Source organism: Bidens hawaiensis, unplaced genomic scaffold (genome assembly GCF_021521415.1).
Source record: "Bidens hawaiensis isolate Kalapana, Puna unplaced genomic scaffold, B.hawaiensis_p1.1 tig00046888_1, whole genome shotgun sequence".
NCBI classification, from domain to species: domain Eukaryota; kingdom Viridiplantae; phylum Streptophyta; class Magnoliopsida; order Asterales; family Asteraceae; genus Bidens; species Bidens hawaiensis.
The window spans coordinates 18,665-43,211 of record NW_027498381.1 but is presented as its reverse complement, the minus strand read 5'-3'; the positions used below and the strand labels follow the sequence as shown (position 1 = coordinate 43,211).

The 24,547-nt window shown below is 36.3% G+C and overlaps 3 protein-coding genes across 3 annotated transcripts; 1 reads left to right on the top strand and 2 right to left on the bottom strand.

Moving 5' to 3' along the window:
• Nucleotides 1-11,131: 11,131 nt before the first annotated feature.
• On the top strand, nucleotides 11,132-16,109 carry LOC143596711 (protein SCAR3-like). The gene is made up of 10 exons (XM_077075420.1): nucleotides 11,132-11,431; nucleotides 11,727-11,890; nucleotides 11,974-12,097; nucleotides 12,170-12,302; nucleotides 12,462-12,529; nucleotides 12,623-14,637; nucleotides 14,674-14,729; nucleotides 14,802-14,903; nucleotides 15,725-15,832; nucleotides 15,928-16,109. The coding sequence occupies exons 1-10, from the start codon at nucleotides 11,277-11,279 to the stop codon at nucleotides 15,970-15,972; spliced, it is 2,970 nt and encodes a 989-aa protein (XP_076931535.1). The 5' UTR covers nucleotides 11,132-11,276; the 3' UTR covers nucleotides 15,973-16,109.
• A 2,212-nt stretch (nucleotides 16,110-18,321) lies between these two features.
• On the bottom strand, nucleotides 18,322-20,408 carry LOC143596710 (cytochrome P450 CYP82D47-like). The gene is made up of 2 exons (XM_077075419.1): nucleotides 19,130-20,408; nucleotides 18,322-19,012 (listed from the first exon to the last, which is right to left on the bottom strand). Exons 1-2 carry the CDS (start codon nucleotides 20,096-20,098, stop codon nucleotides 18,380-18,382), a joined length of 1,602 nt encoding a protein of 533 aa, XP_076931534.1. The 5' UTR covers nucleotides 20,099-20,408; the 3' UTR covers nucleotides 18,322-18,379.
• Nucleotides 20,409-22,411: 2,003 nt separating this feature from the next.
• On the bottom strand, nucleotides 22,412-23,517 carry LOC143596709 (putative inactive dual specificity protein phosphatase-like At4g18593). The gene is made up of 2 exons (XM_077075418.1): nucleotides 23,224-23,517; nucleotides 22,412-22,696 (listed from the first exon to the last, which is right to left on the bottom strand). The coding sequence occupies exons 1-2, from the start codon at nucleotides 23,471-23,473 to the stop codon at nucleotides 22,542-22,544; spliced, it is 405 nt and encodes a 134-aa protein (XP_076931533.1). The 5' UTR covers nucleotides 23,474-23,517; the 3' UTR covers nucleotides 22,412-22,541.
• Nucleotides 23,518-24,547: the final 1,030 nt, after the last annotated feature.

Genomic DNA, 24,547 nt, shown 5'->3' with positions numbered 1-24,547 from the left:
GTTGTAGATTATTATCTCATGCATTGAATAAACCATAGTTACATCATGCAAGTCATTCACATTTTCGTATGGATTGTAAGGTGGTTTAGATGTAAAATAGGAGGTCAATTATTCAATATCTATATAGTGTTACATTTTTTTATAAAAAAAATCAAATTATGCACAATGAATATGCATGTGATTAAGATGTTTAAGAAAATAAGAGAAGTTGAGGAAGAGCATCTTCTAGGACGAAATGAATCTCTAATTGTAACATCAAACATGTAGTTAGCAAGTCAGTGCATGTCGACATTAAAAAGACGCAAATCTACGATGTAATACGCAATTTTTGGGTATAAAGTTATTTCGGGTATGGCGCTTACTCAAACAAGGTTGATTATATGATCTCGGCTTCAATTAGTTGTTATTAAAAGCAACTTGTATACATTGATAGTTGCGCTTTTACTTAAATTCAACTTGTATACTATATGGTTTAATAAACTGCAATGTTGATGGTTCACTGGTTGGAGTAACTAACAATAGTTATTAGACCATAAGTAGTCATAACTCTTCACCCCCAGGCATTATGCGCCACGTGACGCCCAGTCAGAGTTATGGTATTTTACAAAAACAGGGTGTAGTCATAACTCTCCACCCTCATGCGTTATGCGCCACGTGGCGCACAGTCACTTTTACACTTTTTGTTTTTTTTTTTAATTTTTTTAATAAGAATAATCAAATAACAATAATATTTTATTAAATAAATATTACATTAAAATAAAAAACTACGCGTCGTCGTTGTCGTCCTCGTCGTCTTCGCCCTCTTCGTCCTCGTCGTTATCGTCCTCATCGTCGTCGTCCTCTTCGCCTTCATCGTCTTTGTCATCGTCGTCGTCGTCTTCATCATCGTCTTCATTGTTGCCCTTGTTTTGATCATCGTTTTCACCAGGCATAGGCCGATACATCCAAAGATGTTGGACCAAATCCTCCTTTAGTGCGTTATGTATCTCTCTTGACCACACGGAATCCGAGTTTTCTAGTCTTTGCTCCATACTTTCCTGAGTCCGTGGTGGATCCGGGTCCGGTATGAAAGTTGGACATATTGCTCTTCCCTCGTCCTTGATGATCATGTTATGCATTATGATACACACATACATAGCGCATTTCATTCTTTCTAAAGACCATAGACGACAAGGATTTTTAACAAAATGCCATCATTGTTGAATAACACCAAAACACCTCTCGATATCCTTTCTCGCAGACTCTTGCACTTTCTTTAAATACTGTCTTTTTTCATCCATCGGGTCTCTGAATGTTTTAACGATTATCGCATACTCTGGATATATTCCATCACCCAGATAGTACCCATGATGGTAGAAGTTATTGTTAGCCCAAAACGAAGCGACGGGAACGGTCCCAGATATGTAACTCTCCATCACATGAGACTGCTCTAAGACGGTTATGTCATTGTTGGAACCGGGAACACCAAAGAATGTCGACCGAATCCAAATGTCGTATGAAGCAATCGCTTGAAGGCTGACCGTTGGTCCCTTTTGGTCACCTCGTGTGAATTGACCTCGCCATGCAGTTGGACAATTAGCTCATTCCCAATGCATGCAATCTACACTCCCTATCATGCCGGGGAAACCATGCACCCTTGTATGTGCCTCGTAAAGACGTTGTAGATCGTTACAGTTGGGGTCTCTCAGATAATGTGGTCCATATAGTTTCAATATTTCTATATTTTACACAACTTTTATAAAATAATTAAAGTAAACAAGTGATAAAATTATTTAAAAAAAAACAAAACGTACCGTAACAAAAATACTCCAAGGCGTCCCGAGTTGTTTTATCAGCCATCTTTAAACACTCGCCGTTGATGTCAGTCGTGTTTCCGTAGGCGAGCACGCGTACGGCTGACGTAACCTTCTGAATAGATGTGAATCCTAGCGTCCCTCGACCGTCCGGCTTTTGCTTAAAGTAATCAAGCACACGCTCCAAATCATTGGTGATGCGCATAAATAAATTATTAGACATCCGAAAGCGACGCCTAAAGGTCTTCGGGTTCTTGTATCTCGGCGAGTCGCAGAAGTAATCCGCCATCAACCGGTTGTTGGCTTCGGTATGATCTCTTTCGATATATGCTCTTTTTGAAACGGGGGGTGGTGGAAAGCTAATCGCACTCGTAACGGAACTCATATAAGTTGTCGCGAGCATAATCGCACTCGTAACCGTCTGTTCCTCCGCGTCGTCGTCGGCTTGTTGGTCGGGCCCGAAAAACCGTTTATATATAGATGGAGGATCCATTTATATAGTGAATTTTGTGTGAGGAAATATAGAGTTGAAAGAGATTTTTTATAAGTTTGATGAGTTTTGATTGGGTATGAGATGGTTTAATATATAGGAAATAATAATATTTTTTTTAAATCCAACGGCTCCTCCAACGGTTACTTTTTTTATTTTTGTGCCAATACTAGCATTTTGTGTATAACGTTTAAAAAAAGTCCCAAAACGCCGGGGGGGGGGGGGGTACCCCGGCGTTATACTCCAAAACGCCAACTACAACGTTGGACTACGGATGTTCTTATAACTGAAGTTATTCTTCAGTCTATGCTTTCATCTTTAGCAAAACATTCGAAAACCAAACCAAACCAAAAAATAAAAAGAAAAAAAGAATTTTTAAACATAATTTATAGTAAACTTTCGATAAACACATTGTATATAGTTTTCTTATCGTCAATGTATTAAAACTAGCTTTGACAGCGTCAAAACTTGGGGTCAATTAAAATATTACGACAATTCTACGGTTTTAAGGTATCATCATCATCATGTGGTATAGACACACATGTTTGAGGTCAGGTCAAAACTTAGGTTTAAGTAAAATCATACGACAATTTTATTCTTCAAAATATTCAACATTTTTAAGCTAATGAGTTTGACGACATACATAGACCGTAAAACAGATTCCAGAGGCTGGTCACACATGAAACATGATTCACTCCATCGTTATGGTGGCCATTCGGTGTTTATGTAAGGTTCGAGACGAGTTTATATTGAAAATAAGATGGTAAAGATTGATAAATTGCTTGGAGATATAAAAATGGTTACGTTTTTTTGTGAATTAATATATGACTAATTGTGTATATTTAGATTGAGATAGATGGAAATTTTTTACTATGTAATTTTATATAATTTGTTCTCGGTTTGTATGTTGCGACCTTCAATTACTCAAATGACAGTAAAACTAAAATGTATTCGTAAATAGGGATGACAATGGGTCGGGTTTGGTCAGGTTTAGGTATTTCCAAACCTGTTTATTAAAGTTCGCCCTAAACCCGTCAGGATTTTATCAGGTAAATACTCATCGGGTTTTGTAACACCCTAGGCAGGTCCCACATCAGCTTTGGACAAGAGAGATCATTGGTTCATAAATAAATGTTCCGCCTCTTGAATCACCAACGCGTTTTGGGCTTAATGGCAGTGGACGAGAGGAGAGCTTCACAGTTAAGCGTGCTCAGGTGGAAGTAATAGCAGGATGAGTGATCTTCTGGAAAGTCTCCACCCAGGCAACCAAAAACAAATCTGTGAGCTCTTTGTGAGCAAAACGGACAATATTTGTGGTGCGAGAGGCCGGATGTTACATGTTTCGGGTTTCCTATCGGGGTTTGTCAAGATAAATGTCGGGTATACCATAAGCAATCTAACACCATATGCAAATACCATAAAAAATCTAACATCATATCTTAACTAAATCATAAGCAGTATGAAAACATATATATAAACACCATAAGAAATAATTTTTTAAGTCTTTAATATACCAATTAACAGGGTAAGGATACACACATACTGTATGATAATTGAAAAGTTAGAGAATACGAATAATTGATTTATAAAGATATGTATCCTCGTTCAAATTCATATGTAGAATAATTTATTTACTGTATATTTAGAATATATATTATATATACAAATAAATATATAAAAAGGGTTATATCAGGAATATAATCAGGTAAATAAGCCAATGTTATTAAGTAATCGGGTATATTACAAGTTCCTAACATATTCCAAACCCATGAAAAGTTTTAAAATTAATCTCAAACCTTAATAGATTATATAAGTTTCAGTTTCCATCAAATTCAGATTTCATTGTTATCTCTATTCACAAATGCCTTTAAAAAAAGTATTCACAAATAACAAGCTTTATTTAATCGCATAGAGCTTTGACTCTTACTTATAAACCAGCCCACATCACTGCGGAATAATTAATTCAATTTGTCCCCTTGAAGTATCATGGGAACCACATCTACACACCCTGGCAAAGACAATATACAAATACAAAAGGCCACTTTCGTCCAACCTACCCTTATTAAAAAAGTCCCTTTATCCAAAAAAGAAAAAAGATAAAAACACCCACACATTTAATACTTTTAAGTTTTAAATATTTCTTTTTATAATTTATTTATTTTAAACTAAATGATATAATAAAAGCTATCAAACATTGGAAGGCAGGTTGATTGGCTTTAGTTTTTAAAGTCGCAAGAATGGGCATAAGGATGGTGTTTTCAAGTAATAAGTGTTTTTTTAATGATTTTTGTTTATCTATTTATTCTTAACAAAAGTTGTAACGAACAAGTTCTATAACATTTTTCATCGCATCTTACATATTAATGAGTTCACGTAATAACGATTTCACAACTTAAATGAATCCGTAAAATTAAACCGTTTGAAGCTGACAACTCAGTTAAATACTTGTAGTATAAATCAATACACAATTAACTCTTGTTAATTATCAAATCCGCACATAAACAAACCAATAAATATTTTTTTTTTTTATAAATTAAGGAAAAAAGGGTTTGATAATTATAAAATGCCTCAATATTTAGTAAGATTAGTGAAACAATCTAAAACAACAAAAAAGTCCTATTAGAGTTTTGAAGGTCAAATACAAATTGAGAAATAATAATCATACAAATAGTAGTAATGCATTTATTATCTTTTAACGGCTAATTTGAATTATTGACGGGTCACTGGTCCACTCGATTATCTTCATTTCTCAAGTACTGGAGACCATTCTCAGGAGGAAACCCACCATATATTAAAAAACCTACTAACATGAAACCCCTTATTTTTTGGTCATAGGTGAGACTTTTTTTTAAATTGAAGTATATGGATGTCTCACCTCAATAATGCGTTAATTATCCCTAGTTCAAGTAGTTAAGATGAGACATCCAAATACTTGAGTTAGGGATCATTACCAACTAGTAATGCATTGTTTACTCAATTAATGTGTTTTTTTAATAAATATGGAACATCAAATAATACTTGTATTCAATTTTTTAAATATAGATTTAAAAAAAACGTGTACTTCTGCTTAGATTGTCAATTTTGATGGTGGGAAGTCTTCCTATTAACCATTTTTTAATAATGAAAAAAAGTAGATGGGGATAAGTTCAAATTCTTGCAAACTTGCAAAATTATGAGATAGGCAAAACTAAATTTGGTTAAAAAAAATAAGCATATGTATAGGAAATAATGGTAGTATTTTTTGGTTAGATTTTGTTGGTGTGAAGTCTTAATCCATTATAATAGTGAAAGTCTTTTTATCTTTATTAAGGTGAGAGAATATGACACTTTAACATGAGAGAAAACCCAATCTAAGCATTTCTTTTACTTTAATTAATAATATCACATTACAATATTCTCTTCTTTTAGTCAAACTTTTGTTATTTTAAACAAACTAATAATAAACTTTGGTTTTTGTTTATTGATATTTGGTAACACTAGTTGAAGGGGCACACTCTTACTACTAGTGCACTTGATATCTTACTATATAATCATTTGTTTCTATCACCTAACTATCATGAAAATACTTTTTATTATATATTATTGGTTATGATAGAGTTTAATAATTTCATTAAATAACTATAAAGAGGCTAAAATGTTGAAAACGTTTAGTATAAATTAAAATGGTAAAAGTTTTATGAAAAAAACTAAAACAGTTTTAAGTTTTATATATAAAAAACTATTATGTTTAGGCTATTTTGTATATAAAAAGTATTATGTTACATAAAACTAACACTGTTAAACTCTTGTTAGTTTATAAAGAAACGGTAAACTGATCATAGTTATGAAGAAAAACAAAACATTTAAAGTTTTATAAAAAACACACACTAAATGAGCTAGAATCTATCTTTTTAAAAAAACTTCAGCTATGTTGAACCAAGAATCCACAAATAACAAGCTAGAGCATATCAGACTAGCAAAACCTTCTTGCAAAAATTAGACTTGCCACGATGCAAGAGAATTTCTTCATGTGATCAAACTTGGTCGTGAGATTGAGTACTTATCTGTTAGAATATATGTAAAGTCATGGTTGTACGTTTTATATTGCTTTTCGGATATGGAGTATCTCTCGAGTAACCGTTAGATCATGATTTATGACACGCAACTGCAAAACTGTCAATGGTCACGTTTCCCACAATCTCATATAGCTTACTAAACAAAAGACGTGCACAAAAAAACCGGTTCCGGAACCGAACCGGTGGAACCGACCCGGAACCGTTTCCAGTTCCTACCCGATTGACCTTATACCCGGTCTGGGTGTTTTTATACCCGAAATTCATACCCGGTTCCACTAATTATATTTCCAAACGGTTCCTACCCGGTTCCAAATTGTACCCGGTTCGGTTCCTACCCGAAAAAACCGGTTCTGGCAGTTCTTTTTAAGTCAGCTGCTGGTCAAAGTAGCCGTTGGAACCGGTTCCAACGGTAATATAGCCGTTGGAACCGGTTTTTTTGATGCCCGAAACCTATATATAACATTTTATTTATTTAAACAATGATGTACATATAAATATACATCTTTTCAGCATCAAATAAACTCTAAAACTGCAATTTCTATCCAATAACATAGCATAAAAGGCTATTTATCATAATAAAACATAATTTCAGGTGAAATCAAGCCTCAAACGAAGAAACAAGCAAAAAGACGAAGAAAAACAGAAGAAAACACAAGAAAACAAAGAAACACGCCCCCATGCTTCTGAAACAAGAAAATACAAAATCTGGAAGCAAAAGCACAGGGCCGTGCTCATCATGCACGGGGCCGTGGACGGGAACACAGAAAAGACAAAGAAGAATTTAGCACATGTCACTAAAAATCACGGGGCCGTGCCTACCAACCACGGGGCCGTGGCCACGTCATAGAAAAAACAAAACAAATCTGGCACATGTCATAAAAATGCACGGGGCCGTGCTCATCAAGCACGGGGCCGTGCTTCACACTCCAGATTGCCTATAAATAGTGGCTCTTGTGCCATTTGAAGGGTGTGCCTTGAAAAGAATTCTTTCCGGTTTTCACTTATAAAAACACACACTAACACTCACTTTGAAGATCTAGTGAAGAGTTTGAAGGTTTGGAGGTAATCACCACTAATCATCATCATCAACCATCATTACCATCATTAAGAAGAAGGATTCATCTACATTTGGTTAGATTGTTCTAAGTTTAATCATGTATTTGTTATTATCAATCAGCTTAATGTTCATCATTATGCTCATTATGAGCTAAGCTCCTTTTACCATCTAAAATATATGAAGAAGCTTTGTTTTACTTGATAATTAATCAAGACATGTGATGTAGTTTAGTAAAGTACATGGTTATATTACAATTATCTTTTGATGAGAAATGTTTCACCATCTTAAATCACTAAATCAAAGTTGGTGGTTGCCAATATCTTTGGCAATCGTTCATGATCGATTCATGTTCTTGAAAGATAGAAATACTTTGATACATTATCGAAACATGGATCCTTATATTGTACTTAGAAATGATGAGATATAAGTTATGGTGTATTTTTCTAAACCTTGGTAATCCGAAAATGGCTTTGCTTAGGATATCAAATTAGTTAAAGAAACCATATGTTAACGGAATGTGTAATTATAACCAACATAAATCAACCAAGTGGAGGTTGTGTGATGAACTACAACCACCCGAAGTTGTTAGAATTGGTATTTGAGAAATCGAAGTCAATCCTAATATTTCTACTTTACGAAACTACTTGTCAACTCAAATCGACATCATTGAGATGGTATGACATTAGGAAAGGGTGGACTTTAAAATGCGCATACCATCTCCTTAGTGCCGAAGATGCTCACTTAAGGTTTAAAGAGCTATCTATCATATATTGCTAAGGCAAGTTTATCACATGTCTACATATTAATTATCAATGCTAAAATGGAGTGGATTCTTGATCTTAGATGGTAACCTTCGCATAATTGAACAACTCGTTTAGAATCTCTTTTATCGGTCACCTATATATTATAAATATAAGTATTTATATTTAATAAAATGTTTAAAAATCAACCCCAAAATGATTAAAACCTCCGATTGAAGTAAAACAACGATTTATTATTTGAAACTTGTGTGTCAATTGATCGATACTTGGTTCTTACCATTACTATTCTACATATACGATAGGTACACTTGCCTATTTTGTGTGTGTTTAGTCTTTGTAGAAATCACTTTTATAAATTTAAAACACGATCTTGTGCAAAAGCAAATCATCCAACCTTTCATAATATTACTACCACACGCACTAACAAACGATCAAACAACAACTATTACAAACATTATTAAAACATAACGATACTAAACATAACAACTACAACTAAAAAACAACGTCCGTCGTTTTAATCCGGCGTTCTACAACGATTAAGCGTTGTTACCGACGGTAGATGCTTGGGTTGTAGAGCCGGACGACTCTCCCACTTCCGCTTTTTGGCATCCAAACTTCTTTTCTCACGACAATACTTATTCGTATGTTTTCGTAATGTCGAGTTGGACCCTGCTTTAAGAAACTTCGAGCAATATTTGCAGCGAGCCATCTCTTGTGCGTCGGTCATGACACACAAATCGTAATGAACCCAAACATCGGGGCATCGTGTTGTTTCGATCACCATAACAACGTCGTCATTAGTTGCCATTTCTTGTCGGTTTAACCTTAATTGTGAATTAGAGTGTGTAATATAGTTTTGAAAGTGGCTTAACTAACAACATACAACACATTTCTATTTATAGTATGTTTTTAAGCTATATATAGTAAAAAAAACTGGTTTCAACGGTCAAAAACGGCTATATAGCCGTTGGAACCGGTTTGTAACGGCTATTTTATTTGAATTTCAAAAAAAACCGGCGGAATCGGTTTTTACGTAATACCGGGTCCCGGTTCCTACCCTACCCGGTTCCTAAAAGTTGGCATTTCAGAGCATCGGTTCGGGTCAGGAACCGACCCGGTTCCTGACTGGAACCGGTCCTATTTTCTACCCGGTGTGAAAAAACCTGTTCCGAACCGGTTTGAGTTTTTAACAGGACCCGATTATGTGCACCTCTACTAAACAATATAAGAGCATTCACATCCTGTCAACTATTTACAAACTTAAAGATACACTAAAAATTTCTATACAATTTCAATTAAAATTAAGGGATATTGGTTTTTAATACTCCCAACTTTCCCACATTGGTAAATAACACTCCCAACTTTTGATTTGTCACCCACCACTCCCAACTTTCACCCTATTTTCCTGCACCACTCCCCGTCTAAATGAACACTAACCTCGTTAATGTTTTGGACTAAAAATGTCATTCAAATTAGTTGAGGGGGTAAAACAGAAATTTTATTTTTAACACACAACCTCCATTTCCGGTGACCTCGTTTTTCAGGCGACCTCATTTTTTCCGGAGAATTTGAGTTTTCCGGGTATCTCGTCTTTCAGAACACCATATTCATCATTTCACCGAGCTTCACATATGAATTTGAGTTTTTCGGCGTGCAGGTTTCCGGCGAACACCATATCCATCATTTCACCGCCCACCGCCCCAAAACCGCAACCCCCGCCCCCCCCCCCTGCCACCACCAGTGTCTCACCCAGCCACCTTCTGGGATCGCCTGCGTGCCGGAAAATCGAGTTGCAGGTTTTCGGCGAGCACCATCTTCATTATATCTCCACCGGTGCACAATCTTCATGATCTCCATCACCTTTTTACACATCTGAACCATCTCCATTTTCTGAAAGACGAGATAGTCGGAAAACTCATATTCACTGGAAAAAAAGAGGTCGTCGGAAAAACGAGGTCACCGGAAATGGAGGTTGTGTGTTAAAAATAAAATTTCTGTTTTACCCCCTCAACTAATTTGAATGACATTTTTAGTCCAAAACATTAACGAGGTTAGTGTTCATTTAGACGGGGAGTGGTACAGGAAAATAGGGTGAAAGTTGGGAGTGGTGGGTGACAGATCGAAAGTTAGGAGTGTTATCTACCAATGAGGGTAAGTTGAGAGTATTAAAAACCAATATCCCTAAAATTAAATAATACTTACTTTATTATACATTTATCACATTTTATCTCTGAATCACTCACAATCACTTAAAAAATATTAAAAAATTATAAGATGAAAATAATATAACTTTTCAAAAGTACAGATTTATCATTAATTTTCCCCATTTATCTATTCAAAACACCCAACTACTCCGTGTATTATAAATTGCAGGTCGATTCCGGATACGATTTTAGTTTTTTTTGAATGACCAACTAAGTAACGTCGGATACTTCGTACGCGGCCTCTATTGGCTAAAGGTAGCCCGAGCCGGCCACGAGTCCGGACGGACGAAGCCCCTTTCGGTCCACATATTGAGGGATTCCCTGGATAAAACCCGACTGCCACGCCCGCCAAACGGCACGGCAATGAGAAACTGGTAAAATCAGGTGAGATCAGGACTCGAACCCTGACAAGCTAGGGCCATCCCTCATATCTCCCATATAGATTGATTTGAATCTCTACTTCTCACTAGTAAACCGAGTGCTTTACCATTAAGTCACATCCAGTTTATCCGAATACGGTTGTATAGTATTCAACAAAAACTAGTTTTGAGGGGTATAACATTTTTTCTATAAAAAAAAAATACCAAGGAGAAAAGAGTAATTTAGGTGGCAACATTCAACAACAATGATACTCACCCAGGAACCAAAATCTGGCTTGTAGAGTTGGCAATGTCATCTTCCTCCTAGTCTCCGTTTGGTCTCCTTAATTTAATAATATTATTATTATTATATCATTTCATTGAATCTAAGACACTGATATTATTATTTCTCTTTCTTTTACTCCAATAACAGCAGCAGCAGCAGTTAACCTGCCTCCATCCACTCACCTACTCCTACTCTCTCTCTCTCTCTCTTTTAAATCTATATCTTCTCTCTCTCACACACACACTTTCCCACTCTTACGGTTTCCGTTAACATGCCGTTAGTCAGAGTGCAGGTGAGAAACCAGTACGCTCTAGGTACACCGGACCTCTACACGGACACTAACCGCGAAGATCCCAAGGCACTCCTCGACGGCGTCGCCGTTGCCGGACTCGTCGGTATCCTCCGTCAGTTAGGCGATCTGGCCGAGTATGTATTATTATCATTTACGGCCGGTTTGGTAGCCTCTTAATAGTCGTTAACAGACTACCTCTTAACGGTTCATAGCCTCTTAATGATTAAAAAGGTAACGTTAGTGGTTAAGAGGAAAGATGCTCTTAACCATTCAGACTTAACGTTACCTCTTAATCAGACTATGAACCATTAAGAGGTAGTCTCTTAACACGGCCATTAAGAGACTACCAAACCGCCCCTTAGTGTTGGTTATAAAATTGAATTTAGGTTTAGGAAACTGAAATAAGATGATTGAAATTTGAATGTATAGATTTGCAGCAGAGGTTTTTCATGGATTACAAGAGCAAGTGCTGATTACGTCTTCTAGAAGTCATAAAATGGTGCAACGGGTACACGCCGTTGAAGCCGCACTTCCTCCGTTAGAGAAGGCGATATTAGCACAGAGGAGTCACTTGCATTTTGCTTACACGGCTGGTAAGATAATAGTTATCGTGGTTATGAGTTTAAAACACTGATTTGAACTTGACTTTGAATTTTGTGTTGATGATATATTGCAGGTTCTCACTGGCATACGCGAATCAGAACCGAACACAACCATTTCATTTACAGTGATTTGCCACGTTGCGTCATGGAGCCGTATGAGGATTGTCGTGATCCTCCGCGTCTGTCCAAACTTGATAAGTATGAATAATGAATATGTGTTTTGGAATGCTGTTATATTGTAGATGTGTTGACTTCATGGTTGACTTTCAGGTTTGATATTGGAGGGCCGGGATCTTGCTTTAAGAGATATTCGGATCCAACTTATTTCAAAAGATCTTCAGTTGGACCTTATGAAGCACATCTTCAAACGGCCCCGAGAGAAAAGAAGGCCCGCAGAAACAAGGTATGTTTCATATGCAACATAGGTTTCTTTAATCCTTAGTCTTTACTAACGAGTTCAAACAGTTAGAATAAATAATATAGAGTTAGTTACATACTAACACTAGTTAGTTAGTTAGTTAGTTAGGTGGTTGGTTAATAGTTATGCTTAACTACTATGCAGAAAAAGAGATCCTCATCGAGGTATAGAGACGTGACACATGATGCACCAGTAATCATGCACGGTGGAAGGTATGATAACATTCTTAGAACACTTAAAAATCTTATGACGATCGTTAAGGCGATAAAAACTTTATGATTTATATTGTAATTCTTCATCCGCAGAACTGATTTTGGCTCAGTAAACTTAGAAGAGAGAACTTCCGTTTCTCAAGATGTTTCACAAAAACCTGTAATTGACCTTGAAGTTGACCATTTGACTTCTTTTGACTCGAAAAACGCGTCGGGCTACATAGAGTGTATCTTCCGTCCAAGCTGCTCAACACAGTCAGAAGACAATAATGCTAAAGAATCGTCTTCTGATTCAAATGTGCAACATAATTCTCATTATGATAAGTTCGATTCGGTTTCACTTGATGAAAATATCAACAACGGTTATCTGTTAGATGATAATAAGTCAAAGTCAGCTTACATTACCTGGGATGAAAAGTTAGAAATCATAGATTCTACAAACCAACCGAATGAATCTACAGAGATACCTTGTACAACTGGTGAGAAGGAAGATCTGAGCAACGGAGTTGTTGACCATGTTGACTTTGACTTTCAAGACGAACAAGAACAACCTAGTCCGACACCTGTCATTCTCCGGGGTCAGCATGATGAGATTGAAAGCGAGACTGACTATTACATGGATGCACTTAACACTATTCAATCAGAATCTGAAAACGATCTAGATTGTCACACGAAGCAAGAACTGAAGCGGTTCTCAGATGTTGACAACAAAAGGTTGGATTTTGAGAATAAAGAAAGTCAAATAGATGATATTTCAATGGATTTTGAGTTTCATGTTCCGGAAAAAACTTACTTGACCCCAATGTCAATATCCTATGAAGCACATACTGAAGCTAACGGTTCATCTAGTATTGAGAATCATAAAGTTGAAAGAGTTGTTACAAACGCAGAGATCGTTGCCAGCTCTATAGAACCGAGCCCACAGCCTCTGTTGAATGAACCTGTAATCACTCACGAGTCAACCGAGCCATCCGGGTCAATTTCGGGTGGTCAAACTACAGTCAGCAATCCAGTAATGTTATGGACAAACGGTGGCCTGTTGGGATTAGAACCTTCCAAACCTCCTGATTTTGGTTTGCCAGCTGCCACTAGTCCAGAGCCTGTGGAAGAGGCTAAAACCGCCATCAACGATGTCAAACCTGAATCACCCGGTCAACTTCCCGGTGCAGATGATCCTGTTACTTCATCTCGTGTGTTTGAATTTAGCAACAGATTATTAGCCAACGGTTTTAGGAAACAAATATCACTTGTCGGGAACGAAACACTTGCAAACTCAGTGAAAACTGATGTGCCCGAGAATCCAATAATTCATAAAGGGTTTCAAATCGTTACCGGGATACCGTTCCGAGAACAATTTGGCAACGGAAACCCTCTCATCTCACCTTCTTCACCGCCTCTTGAACATATGAAAATATCATTCCAACCGATTGATGGATTCCAGACTTCCAAACTGAAATTGGCATTTCACGATGTGAATAATAATAATAACAATAATAATATTAATATTAATAATAATAATAATGGACACATGTTTCCGGCATTTCAGTTGGTTCCAGAGGCGGTTTCATTACACGAGTTTGATTCCGACTTTGATGATGATGACACGTTTTGTAGATCATCTCCATATGAATCCGATCATCCATCGGAATCCAATTCCGAGCAGTGGGATTCCAGCGAGTCTCCCAGACTCAAGGATCATGAATTAGATGATGCTTTTGGTAGAATCTCATCGGCAGAATCTGTTTCCACCTCTCAAGTGAACGGACACAGATTCCAGTCTTCTCCACATGAGCTTTTATTTGATATTCCAAATCTTGATTATGTGAAAGCTTCACAAAATCAGGTGACTAATGGCCTCAAGGGGCCCACGCCACCTCCACCACCTCTGCCGCCAATGGAATGGCGGGGTAATGGTATTAAGCCAAACCCTGATGATCTCTCGGAGACGTTGACTTATGCTTTGAATCTGACACCTACGCCACCTCAGGAGCCTAAGCCAGCTCCAAGAAATCTGACGCCCACTCAGCCTACGCCGCCTCAGGCGCCTAAGCCAGCTCCAAGAAATCTGACACCCACGCAGCCTACGCCACCTCAGGCGCCTAAGCCAGCTCCAAGAAATTTGACACCCACGCAGCCTACGCCACCTCCAAGAAAACAGGAGAGCGTTGTTGAAACAGGCAGCGTTAAGGTTAAGCCCAAGGTAAGCTTGGTATTTTTTTTTATGTTTTCATGTTATTTGTGTAAAAATAATATTGCATTTTCTTTGTTGCAGCCCGATTGGCGGAATTTACACACTCAAAATGGATCTACACACATTATTAATGGGAAAGTGGGAGATGAAAGGGAAGATTTTTTAAAGCAGATTAGAGATAAAGTATGTAGTCTTTCCATATTTTTTAAGTTATATACATTTTGTTTTATAAAATATTTAAAATCCGCAGTTAAGCCGATCATTTTAGTTAACTAAACTCTATAGCACTTATGAAACACTCATCAGGATACATCGTTGTCTTTACTATACACTTTTAAACCGAAAACTGAACGGAAGTTGTTTAAATCCGAACCAAGTTACATATTCAGTTTTCAGTTTGGTTTTAAACTGAACTGAATTAGGTATAATCGGTTTTCGGTTTCATTTATGGTTTTAGGAAACTTAAGTAGGTGGTTAAAACTGAGGAAACCGAATTACATTCTAGCCCAATCCCATTTAGCTCAAAGCCAATCCCATTTTAATTGAAACCAAAACCGACGAGCCCGAATTGCATTTTGTTTTCTGCGATTTTTTGTTAAAATCTGGATTTTTTTTTGGTTTATAACCGAAACCGAACTGAGTTTGAACTCAGTTTTTGGTTCTGCGAAATTTGATCTGTTTGGTTTTTTATTTCGATTGAAAAAACCTTCAAAGCGAGGAACCCAAATTACATTTTAGCCCAATTCTGTTTACCCCCAAATCTTATCCCATTTTGATTGAAACCAAAATTGAAACGGTGGAACTTGAATTTGCATTTTGGTCTTTTGGGTATTTTTGTTAAAATCGGGTTTTTTCGGTTTAAACCCGAAACTGAACCAAATTTGAATTTGGTTTTCGGTTCAGTTCTGCCAACTTTGAATTCGGTTCGGTTTACAGTTTCCACCTTAATTTTTTTTTCAAATCAATGTTCACCCATAGTACGTTAACAATTTTATTGCGTGCAGTCACGCAATCTAAGACGAATATCAACCGCTCCACCAACCACCACGCCAGCTGGCCTGACCAGCGTTAACGTCACTGCAATTCTCGAGAAGGCAAGCGCGATCCGCCAGGTTTGACCAGTTCTTTTAACTCGTTTGACCCGTTTGAGATGAAATACAACCCAAATCTAACTGTCAAATTGTTATGTTTGTTGAAAAACTGTTAGGTGGTTGGAAGTGATGATGGAGAAGATAACTGGAGTGACACTTGATATGTGATATTGGACTTCTACAGCTCTACAGTTATTTGTATGTTAATACTGTTATTCCTTTATTTGTAATTATATTATAATCTTTTTTCATTATTATTTTTGTTCAATAATCATACATTGATAGCCACACAACCAGTTAATATTATCAAATATAAACCGTCGAAGTGGTCTAATACCCTCGTGCCAAGCCAAGCCGGGTTGGAATCGGGCTAGAGCTGGTTCGGCTTGGCTCGATAATTTTTACGATCCGAAAAGTTGAGCTTGAGTTGGCTCATCAATTTTATAATTTTTATTTACACATTAAAAGACAATATTTTAATATGCACATCATACAAAATCTTTAACTAGTTCACACAAGAGTTTCTTGTCGAGACGAGCTTTTTTATTTCAAGTGAACTTTGAGCGAGTTGCGAGGTTGAACTATAAGAAGTCCTATAAATATATTTATAGATCATCATCAGAAACACATAAGAATCAAGAAAGTTCCATCAGGAGCGTGTGATAATTTTTTGATAGAGTGATTAAGGTGTAGGATTGTAAATTGCATCTTTTTCTAAATATCAAATTTTATTAGTGTTTTAAATGATTATATCAAATATTATAGTTTTTAATTGCAAATACAGTAGTAAAACAGGTTTAAAAGGATATATTCCAACTTTGTAACTTACATAAAAGCAAAAGCATAAAATGATAAAACAAGTGATGAAAAAAGATTTATGAGAAAACAATTTAGTGGTGATAATATTGATGTTATGTGCACATGCAAACAAGCAGAAAATGACAGTTAAATAAAGGCAAAAAATCATCCTAGAAAAATCTACATTGGATGCGCACTTCCACATTTTGCCTCCCTATAAATTGTCGGACTTTTAATTGGCAAAAAAATATATATTATCTTCCCAACAATGAAAAAAAAAAGTTTTTTTTTTTTAAATGATTATTTGCAACTTTTTAAAATAATTTTAGGCAGGACTGAACAAATAATTTCATGATCTATAATTGGCTAACTGAATTGAACTAGTTAGTGTGTGTAAATCCTTTTGTTTTTTTTTTCTTTGGCGTTTGAAACTACCCCAAAACTTGCATAAATCTTTATCCTTTACTCCTTTAGGCCCAATGCCCATTTCACATCCTTTAACATAAATTTAGTATCGGGGAATCGGGGCTGTAGCATAATGAAAACCTCGTGAGATATAATGTATTATTAACCAACTATATATACGAGTATAATGAGATAAATACAAGGAAACACAATCAACTACAATCTCCTAATTATGGTAACACTATAATACTAAAACTCTAAGGGGCGATCATAGTTGACGGAAAAGTTACTTTATTTTAATTCTTTTAAAATAATTAAATAAAATAAGTTATAAGGGTTTGTAAACATTTGTAACTTTCTTCAAAATTTTGTATAATCAACAAGGTAATATATATGTATTACAAGTTGAGGGACTTCTTTTTGATATTGAAATTCCCACATCGATGACCTGTTGTTGATCAGACACGATGCACAAGCCGAGGATGGTACCCCCTTTAATCCAAAAACGCCATTTGTTGCATAACCGAATCAATGAAATCTCAATTGATCGAGTCAAACACTTTGTTGACATATATACGGTGTGGTAAAGTGTCCTAAAATGTCGTATGATGTCGGAGGAGTCGTACGGTGTGGTAAGGTGTTATATGGTGTGCTAAGCTAATGTATAGTGTTGTGAGGTGTGGAATGTTGTTGTATGATGTCGTAATGTGTCATCCTTCGTAACCATGATAAGGAGCCATCCATAACATTATGGTTTGCCGAAAAGGCCATCTGATTCTCCAAAATTACCGAGTTGGATACCATTTTGAGCCTATTGGACAAAGCTTTAGACGCCACCTTGCTTATGCACCCGATTAAACTTACAGAATGAAAATCGTTAAACGACCTAGGGTCCTTTAGTTTGGGAACAACACAAATTACCAATCCTCCCTTCTTGTAAAACAAAGATAAGATGTCGTAAAAATCCTTATGAAATCTCCATTCGCCTTTAACTAAGATGACATTAATGCGATTCGAGCTCAAATTAACCATTATCATATGCCTGCCATAGGATTTAGTATTGGAATTTTGATATTTAAAACTTGTGAAGATAGATTTAAATTCAAAGTAGACTCGAAAAAGCCAGATTAGAGCTCCAACATCCTAATTCAACTTCGTGTGATCAAATAGTTTTATACAAGAGCTCTACAAAGTACAAATGTTTATATAATTTTATACTCAATATTATCAGCAAACCATTTGTTTTTACACATACACTAATATAGTATAATATGCATCTCTCATGTATGTCGAAAACCTTCTGTCCATAGTACTCATTTATTTAATAGCGTATAACACGACGAGTGGCAAGCAAACAGATGACACCTAAAGCAAGACTTCATACACATGTGGCGATAGTCTAGGTGCGACGAGTAGCTCAAGTGGACTATCTTTATGACTGATTAATCCACCACTTTCGGTCATGTCAATTTGCTCATTTGATGGATTCTGGAACTCAAATTCATGTATTATGCTGGCCAGTATCAACTGCATACTTTCAAGAGCAAAGGACATCCCTAGGCATACTCTTCTACCACTTCCAAATGGAATCAACTCGAAATTCCGACCCTTCACATCAATGTCTTTTTCGCTTGTTACGAATCTCTCAGGTCGGAACTCGAATGGATTAGTCCATATTTGTGGGTCGTGATGAATCTTCCAAGCGTTTAACAAAAGGCGTGTCCCTTTAGGTACGGTGTAACCTCCTACAATGCAGTCTTCAATAGACTCGTGAGGAACCAAAAGCGGTACAACTGGATAAAGACGCATCGTCTCTTTGATAATGGCTTGAAGATAGACCAAGTTGTGCATATCTGACTCTTCAACTTTTCTCTCTCTCCCAACATGTTTTTCAAGCTCTTGTTGAGCTTTTTTTAACACCAAGGGATTGTCTACTAGTAAAGATAAAGCCCATGTCAGAGTCGCTGTTGTCGTGTCCGTAGCACCCGCAAATATTGCCTATGAAAAAAAAAGGTTTCATGACCGCAAAATTCATTTGGTGTACTTGATAGATCTATTTGAATACAACGACGTTCCAATAAAACTTATACCGAAATGTCACAAATAAAATCTTACCAAACTTGTAGCTTTCACAATATTATCAGTGCTTAAGCCATAAAGGTCCTCATTAATTTCTTCCTTGACACGGGATAACAACGCTGCCATGAAGACGGTTTGGTGTCTGCTCTCATGTACCTGTTGTGTAGAAGTAGAGTTCATCTTCTTGTTTTGGTCCTCTAACCATGCACTAAGTACATCATCCATCTCTATTGCGGTCTTCTTCATCTTCTTCTCGTACCCTCCTAAATCTAACCAACGCAACCATGGAATAAAATCCGATGGAACAAACACACCCGAGATGTCCATCCACAGCCTAATCGCCTTCCGAAACTGTTTTCTGTCGTGTTCACTACGAGCAAAGTTATTGCCAAACATCATACTTATAACCATGCTCACAATTAAGTTTCCAAACCATTGTTTCATGTCAACCATCACTGTTTCCGAAGACCCTTTATCTCTAACCCAAGTTTTGTACATGTCTACCATGTATGACTTCACTTCAGAGACTCGTGTATGTGCAAGCATTTGTGCGCGATGGTGAGACGCAAGTTCAAGCACAATTAGCTTGCGAATGTGACGCCAATATGGTCCATATGGTGCATCACCGACATTAGCATAGTTGTAGGCCATCAGATCGCTTGACATTTGCTTCGGCCGGCTAGCAAAGACTCTATCGTTGGTAGTTAAGCACGCTTTAGCCATCTCGGAATTGCTAACAACTAGAACTCGGTGAACACCAAGTTTGATGGTGAAAATGGATCCAAACTTTTCAGCCATAGAGCCCAACCGTTTGTGACGAAGTTGGGAACCACCTAAAAGATGCAAGTGACCGATTATTGGCAATGATCCAGTAGCTTCGGGTGCCCTCGCTCCCAACCCGTAGTTGATCTTGTTAACACCATTTCTTAATGGTTTAAGACCACCAAAGATAAGAAAACATAATATGCTAGCTACAAAGATTATGAGTAATAAAAGTAAATCCATATCAATGTTTTGGAAGAATGGAATGTATACAAAAATGTGAGATCAAGACCTTATATAGTGGCAATGCATTACATTATTTGAATGAGTTTTCAACTATTAAAGACATGACATCAAACATAGACATGACACCAAACATATATGAGCAAAAAAAGAAAACCCGTGTTTTACATAGATACGCAAATAACCTAGAAAACAATCCAACTTAATACGCGAATAATGTTTGCCATCATAAACCTACAAGTCATGCTAGTGTTTTACAACTGCATGTACCTTTCTCTTAGTTATAATTTTGTAGTCACATCAATTGATGAGTCTATGTTTGATATTTTCTTCATTTAGTTGTAGACTTGTAGTGAATCAATTCCATTGTGTGTGTCTTAGTGATTTTTACTAGATGAAGAACACAAGCTATATTTCTTTCTTTCCTTTTGTTGGTGAACATAAATTATGGATGAACTCACAATAAAAGAAAGCTTTTGAAAGAGAGAAAAGTGTATTTTTATAAAATTAAATATATACATTGCTAATATGACTTCTGACTAGATGCACATGTAGACATTTTTAGTATCTTCCATTTAAGATGTTCTTAATAAGGAAGTTATCTCAAAGCATTACCAATGTTCTTGTTCCAAAGAAACTCTTTTATTTATTTTCAGCCGTTTAAATCGTCACAAATATCATAGTCAGACTGACTCAACTTAGATCACATCGTACGGTTTACAAAGAGCTTATCAAGATACGTCCATGACACATCGACACTAGACTGTTTAATCATCATTATTCATTAACAACTTATATCTTGATAGAAAGAAAAAAAAACATGTATCTTGATCTATGGTTATGTAGATTTTTAGTTATACTATCCAAACACACTATAAATCATAAGTGCTAATCATGTTTCACAATGCTAGCAGACAATTCACCGGTGAACGTTTCAAAGTTGTGACAACCTCGAATTTACCCACAAGCATTGTCTCATTCTCATAACCTTCCTTATAAAACAAATCAAGCCAAATAATCGCAACCCACAAACACTCAATTAACTAAAGCTTCAATCCAACACCAATGGCGGACCCAAAAGAAGGAGCAACGCTGAAGACAGGCCATGAAGAAGGTTTGAAATTTGCGGTCTCCATTCTTGAAGAACACGGCCTTCCTTTAGGTCTCCTCCCTCTTGCTAATGTTATTGAAGTCGGGTTTGTCAAGACCACCGGTTACATGTGGATTTTGCAGGTACGGGTGTGCATGGGTCAATGTTGGGCTCAAACTACACATTCGGTTTGTGAGCATCTGAAATTTGTTTGGTTTCGGTTTTTAGGCCAGGCTTGGATCAGTTTTGGTTTACTATTTGCGCTTGAAATTTTTGACCAAAAAAAATATTCAAAATAATGATTTTGGAACTAAAACTTTGAGCCTAAATAATAACTGATTATACTACCATCTCTGATTGAAACTTTTTGCCCAAAAATAAAATAAAATTAGCCCAAAAAGAAAGTTGGGCCAGATCATTTTATTAGTAGTTAATGAATTATTACACATTATGTAGGTTAATTTACCATTTATCACATTATAATAAATTCAATTTGGAATGATATTCTATAAATTCAATTTGGTTAAGGTTTTCAGTTTTCATTGCACGCAAAACCGAAACCTGACCAAGAATTCGGTTTCTAGGAACATATAAAACCAAACAATCGATTTTCTTGATTATTTCAATTCGGTCTCTTCAATCTAACACAAACCCCTGTCAACAGGCAAAAAAAGGTTGAGCATACAAGATGAATAAAAAGCTAGTTAGTTACGACTCAGAGATCACTGGTTATGTGGAGAAGAAGAGGATCAAGAAACTAAAGGGAGTGAAGGCTAAAGAGTTGATGTTGTGGCGGCCAGTAAATGACATCAGCATCGAGGATCCACCCACCGGAAAGATTCATTTCAAGAGTCTTGCGGGAATCACCAAGGTTTTCCCAGAGGAGGTGTTTGCCGCCTGCCAGTAGGTTCAGAAACCACGGCTACGTAACAAAGTGGTGTTGATACACTAGCAAATAAACATCGTTTCTTCCTTCTATTATTAGTACTTTCTTCCTTCTATTATTAATACTTTCGTATGGTTGTTTACTCTGATTCTCTTATCTACATTTTCCGTTATCTGAATTACTATACTTGTAAGTAAAACAAAAATAATAACACATAAAAAGGTTTTCGAAGCCAAGATCTCTAGGATCTCTAGTGATGCGGCCTCTTTATCCCCATACATTATAATAAATCAGAGTGACGCTCTACTGGGTACGTTTGTTATTCTTGTATTCCTTGCTCAAAAAATTATAAAGATTATTATGCATATGTTTATAAAAAAAATTATCGTGATAACATGGCAAAACGAATAAAACGAGCATAAGATGTAATAAATTTCTAACACAAAACTTGTACCGAGTAGGAAATATTAAAACGGACATTCATCCATACGACTCTTGTGGAGCTGAAATGCTGGATTTACCCATGCTCCACAGCTACATTGCATACCAGCCCAATTAAACGAACCCAAACGTGCATTGCAGCCGATGCACTGAAGCTTTTGTTCCACATTACCTTCTTCAACTGTTGAATTACATGATTATGGTTAACATGGTATATACTTTGGTAAAGGATTATGCTGTAAAAACCAAAAACTTGACCCGACCCGTTACCAACCCATCTCAGGCCCGTCCGTTTGGCACCTCTAGTGAATGGAAAGTTTGGTTACTGACATACTTGCATCCGTTTTTATTAAAAAGTAATGTACTTTAAAAACCAAGATTTAAGAAACTTTAGTTCGAGATCCAACCCGACTCACCTACTTGCATCCGCTTTATAAAAAAGGATCATGCTTTAACTAACATTTTAGAAGCTTCAGTTTAAAAACCAACCCATTTTAGTAAATTCAGTTTAAGAACAGACCCGTTTTAAAAACTTCAGTTTAAAAACCGACCCATTTTAGTAAATTCAGTTTAAGAACCGACCCATTTTAGTAAATTCAGATTAAGAACCGACCCGTTTCAAAAACTTCAGTTTAAAAACCGACCCAATTTAGAAACTTCAGTTTAAAAACCGACCCGTTACACCTAAAGTAGAATCTGGTTACTGACCTGCTTGCATCCATTTCAAAGGCTCTACAAAAATGGACGAACATTCTGGCGGCCCGTTTGTTGCATCACCAGTCCTCTTCTTCCACTTGAAGCTTTTTTGACCTTCACCTCGCTCGTGACACACGATATTATCCTCTGAAGCAACAATTCTTCTACACTTCTTGCACCTGTAAATCATTTGAGGCTTCACTTCAGATTCCACGTCAGCGTGGTTGGTTGCTTCCATTGTAGATGCCACTTGAGTGCTCATTTATACCCTACAATTTTAATTCAGTTAAAGATTAAATCAATAATCAACCATTTATTCTTGAAATATTTGGTTCAAGTTCCACATATGACAATGATAAAAAAAATTGCCTTGAAAAAAAATTAAAAATCGCTAGTTGGTGGGCTACTGATTAATTCTTAGCTTATCGGTGCAACTAATCGCTAGTCAGCCCAAACTAGTTATTGGTATTCCTCATTAATTTGTTATGTTTACTTTTAATTGTTTATGTTTGAACTATACTAACTGAACTATGAAGTATTTATGTGAACTTTTACATGTAATTTTTCAAAATATTTATTAACTTAGACAAATTATTATTATTATATTTATTTATATATAATAATTTGGAATTTTGCTGCCACAAAGTCCCCATTGGGACACTTTGCAGCACCTTATTGGTGATATTTGTTTTTTTATAGTTCAAGTCGGTAACGTAAGTAACAAAAATCGATCGAAAACAAATTTTGTTTTGATAACAAACATGACGAACCGGATTTGCGTAACCTCACCTCATTTTATTTTAGTTCTAGTATCATAGCGAATGTAACGAAGACCAACCAAATGCTATTTTTTTAGTTCCAGTACCGCTTCAACGCCCAGGTTCGATAACGGTGGGGTTTTACCAACAAAATAAGTTTTCCCGACCGACTCCACCCCATTGGTCCACCTCAAGATTTTTTTTGTTTTAGTTCCGGTACAATAACACACGTAATCGAAACCGACCGAACTCGTGTCGGCTTACCGTGCTTGAGACTAACAACGTTTGGGTTTTACCACTGCCCGAATTTTGGAAAAAATACTAGTTGCATATAAAATTCCAATATGATTATTCGCTAGTTGGTACCCCACCGCCCGACTAGGGAGTTATACAATTCAAATACTGAGAATTGTACAAAAATCTATAAATTAGGATTCTAGTACGGTTATTGGGATTCATAAACCCACGTATAATCGAACAAATTATTATTATTATTATTATTATTATTATTATTATTATTATTATTATTATTATGTATGAACATCAATTAAAAGATAATGAAAGTAAGCTGGTACCTT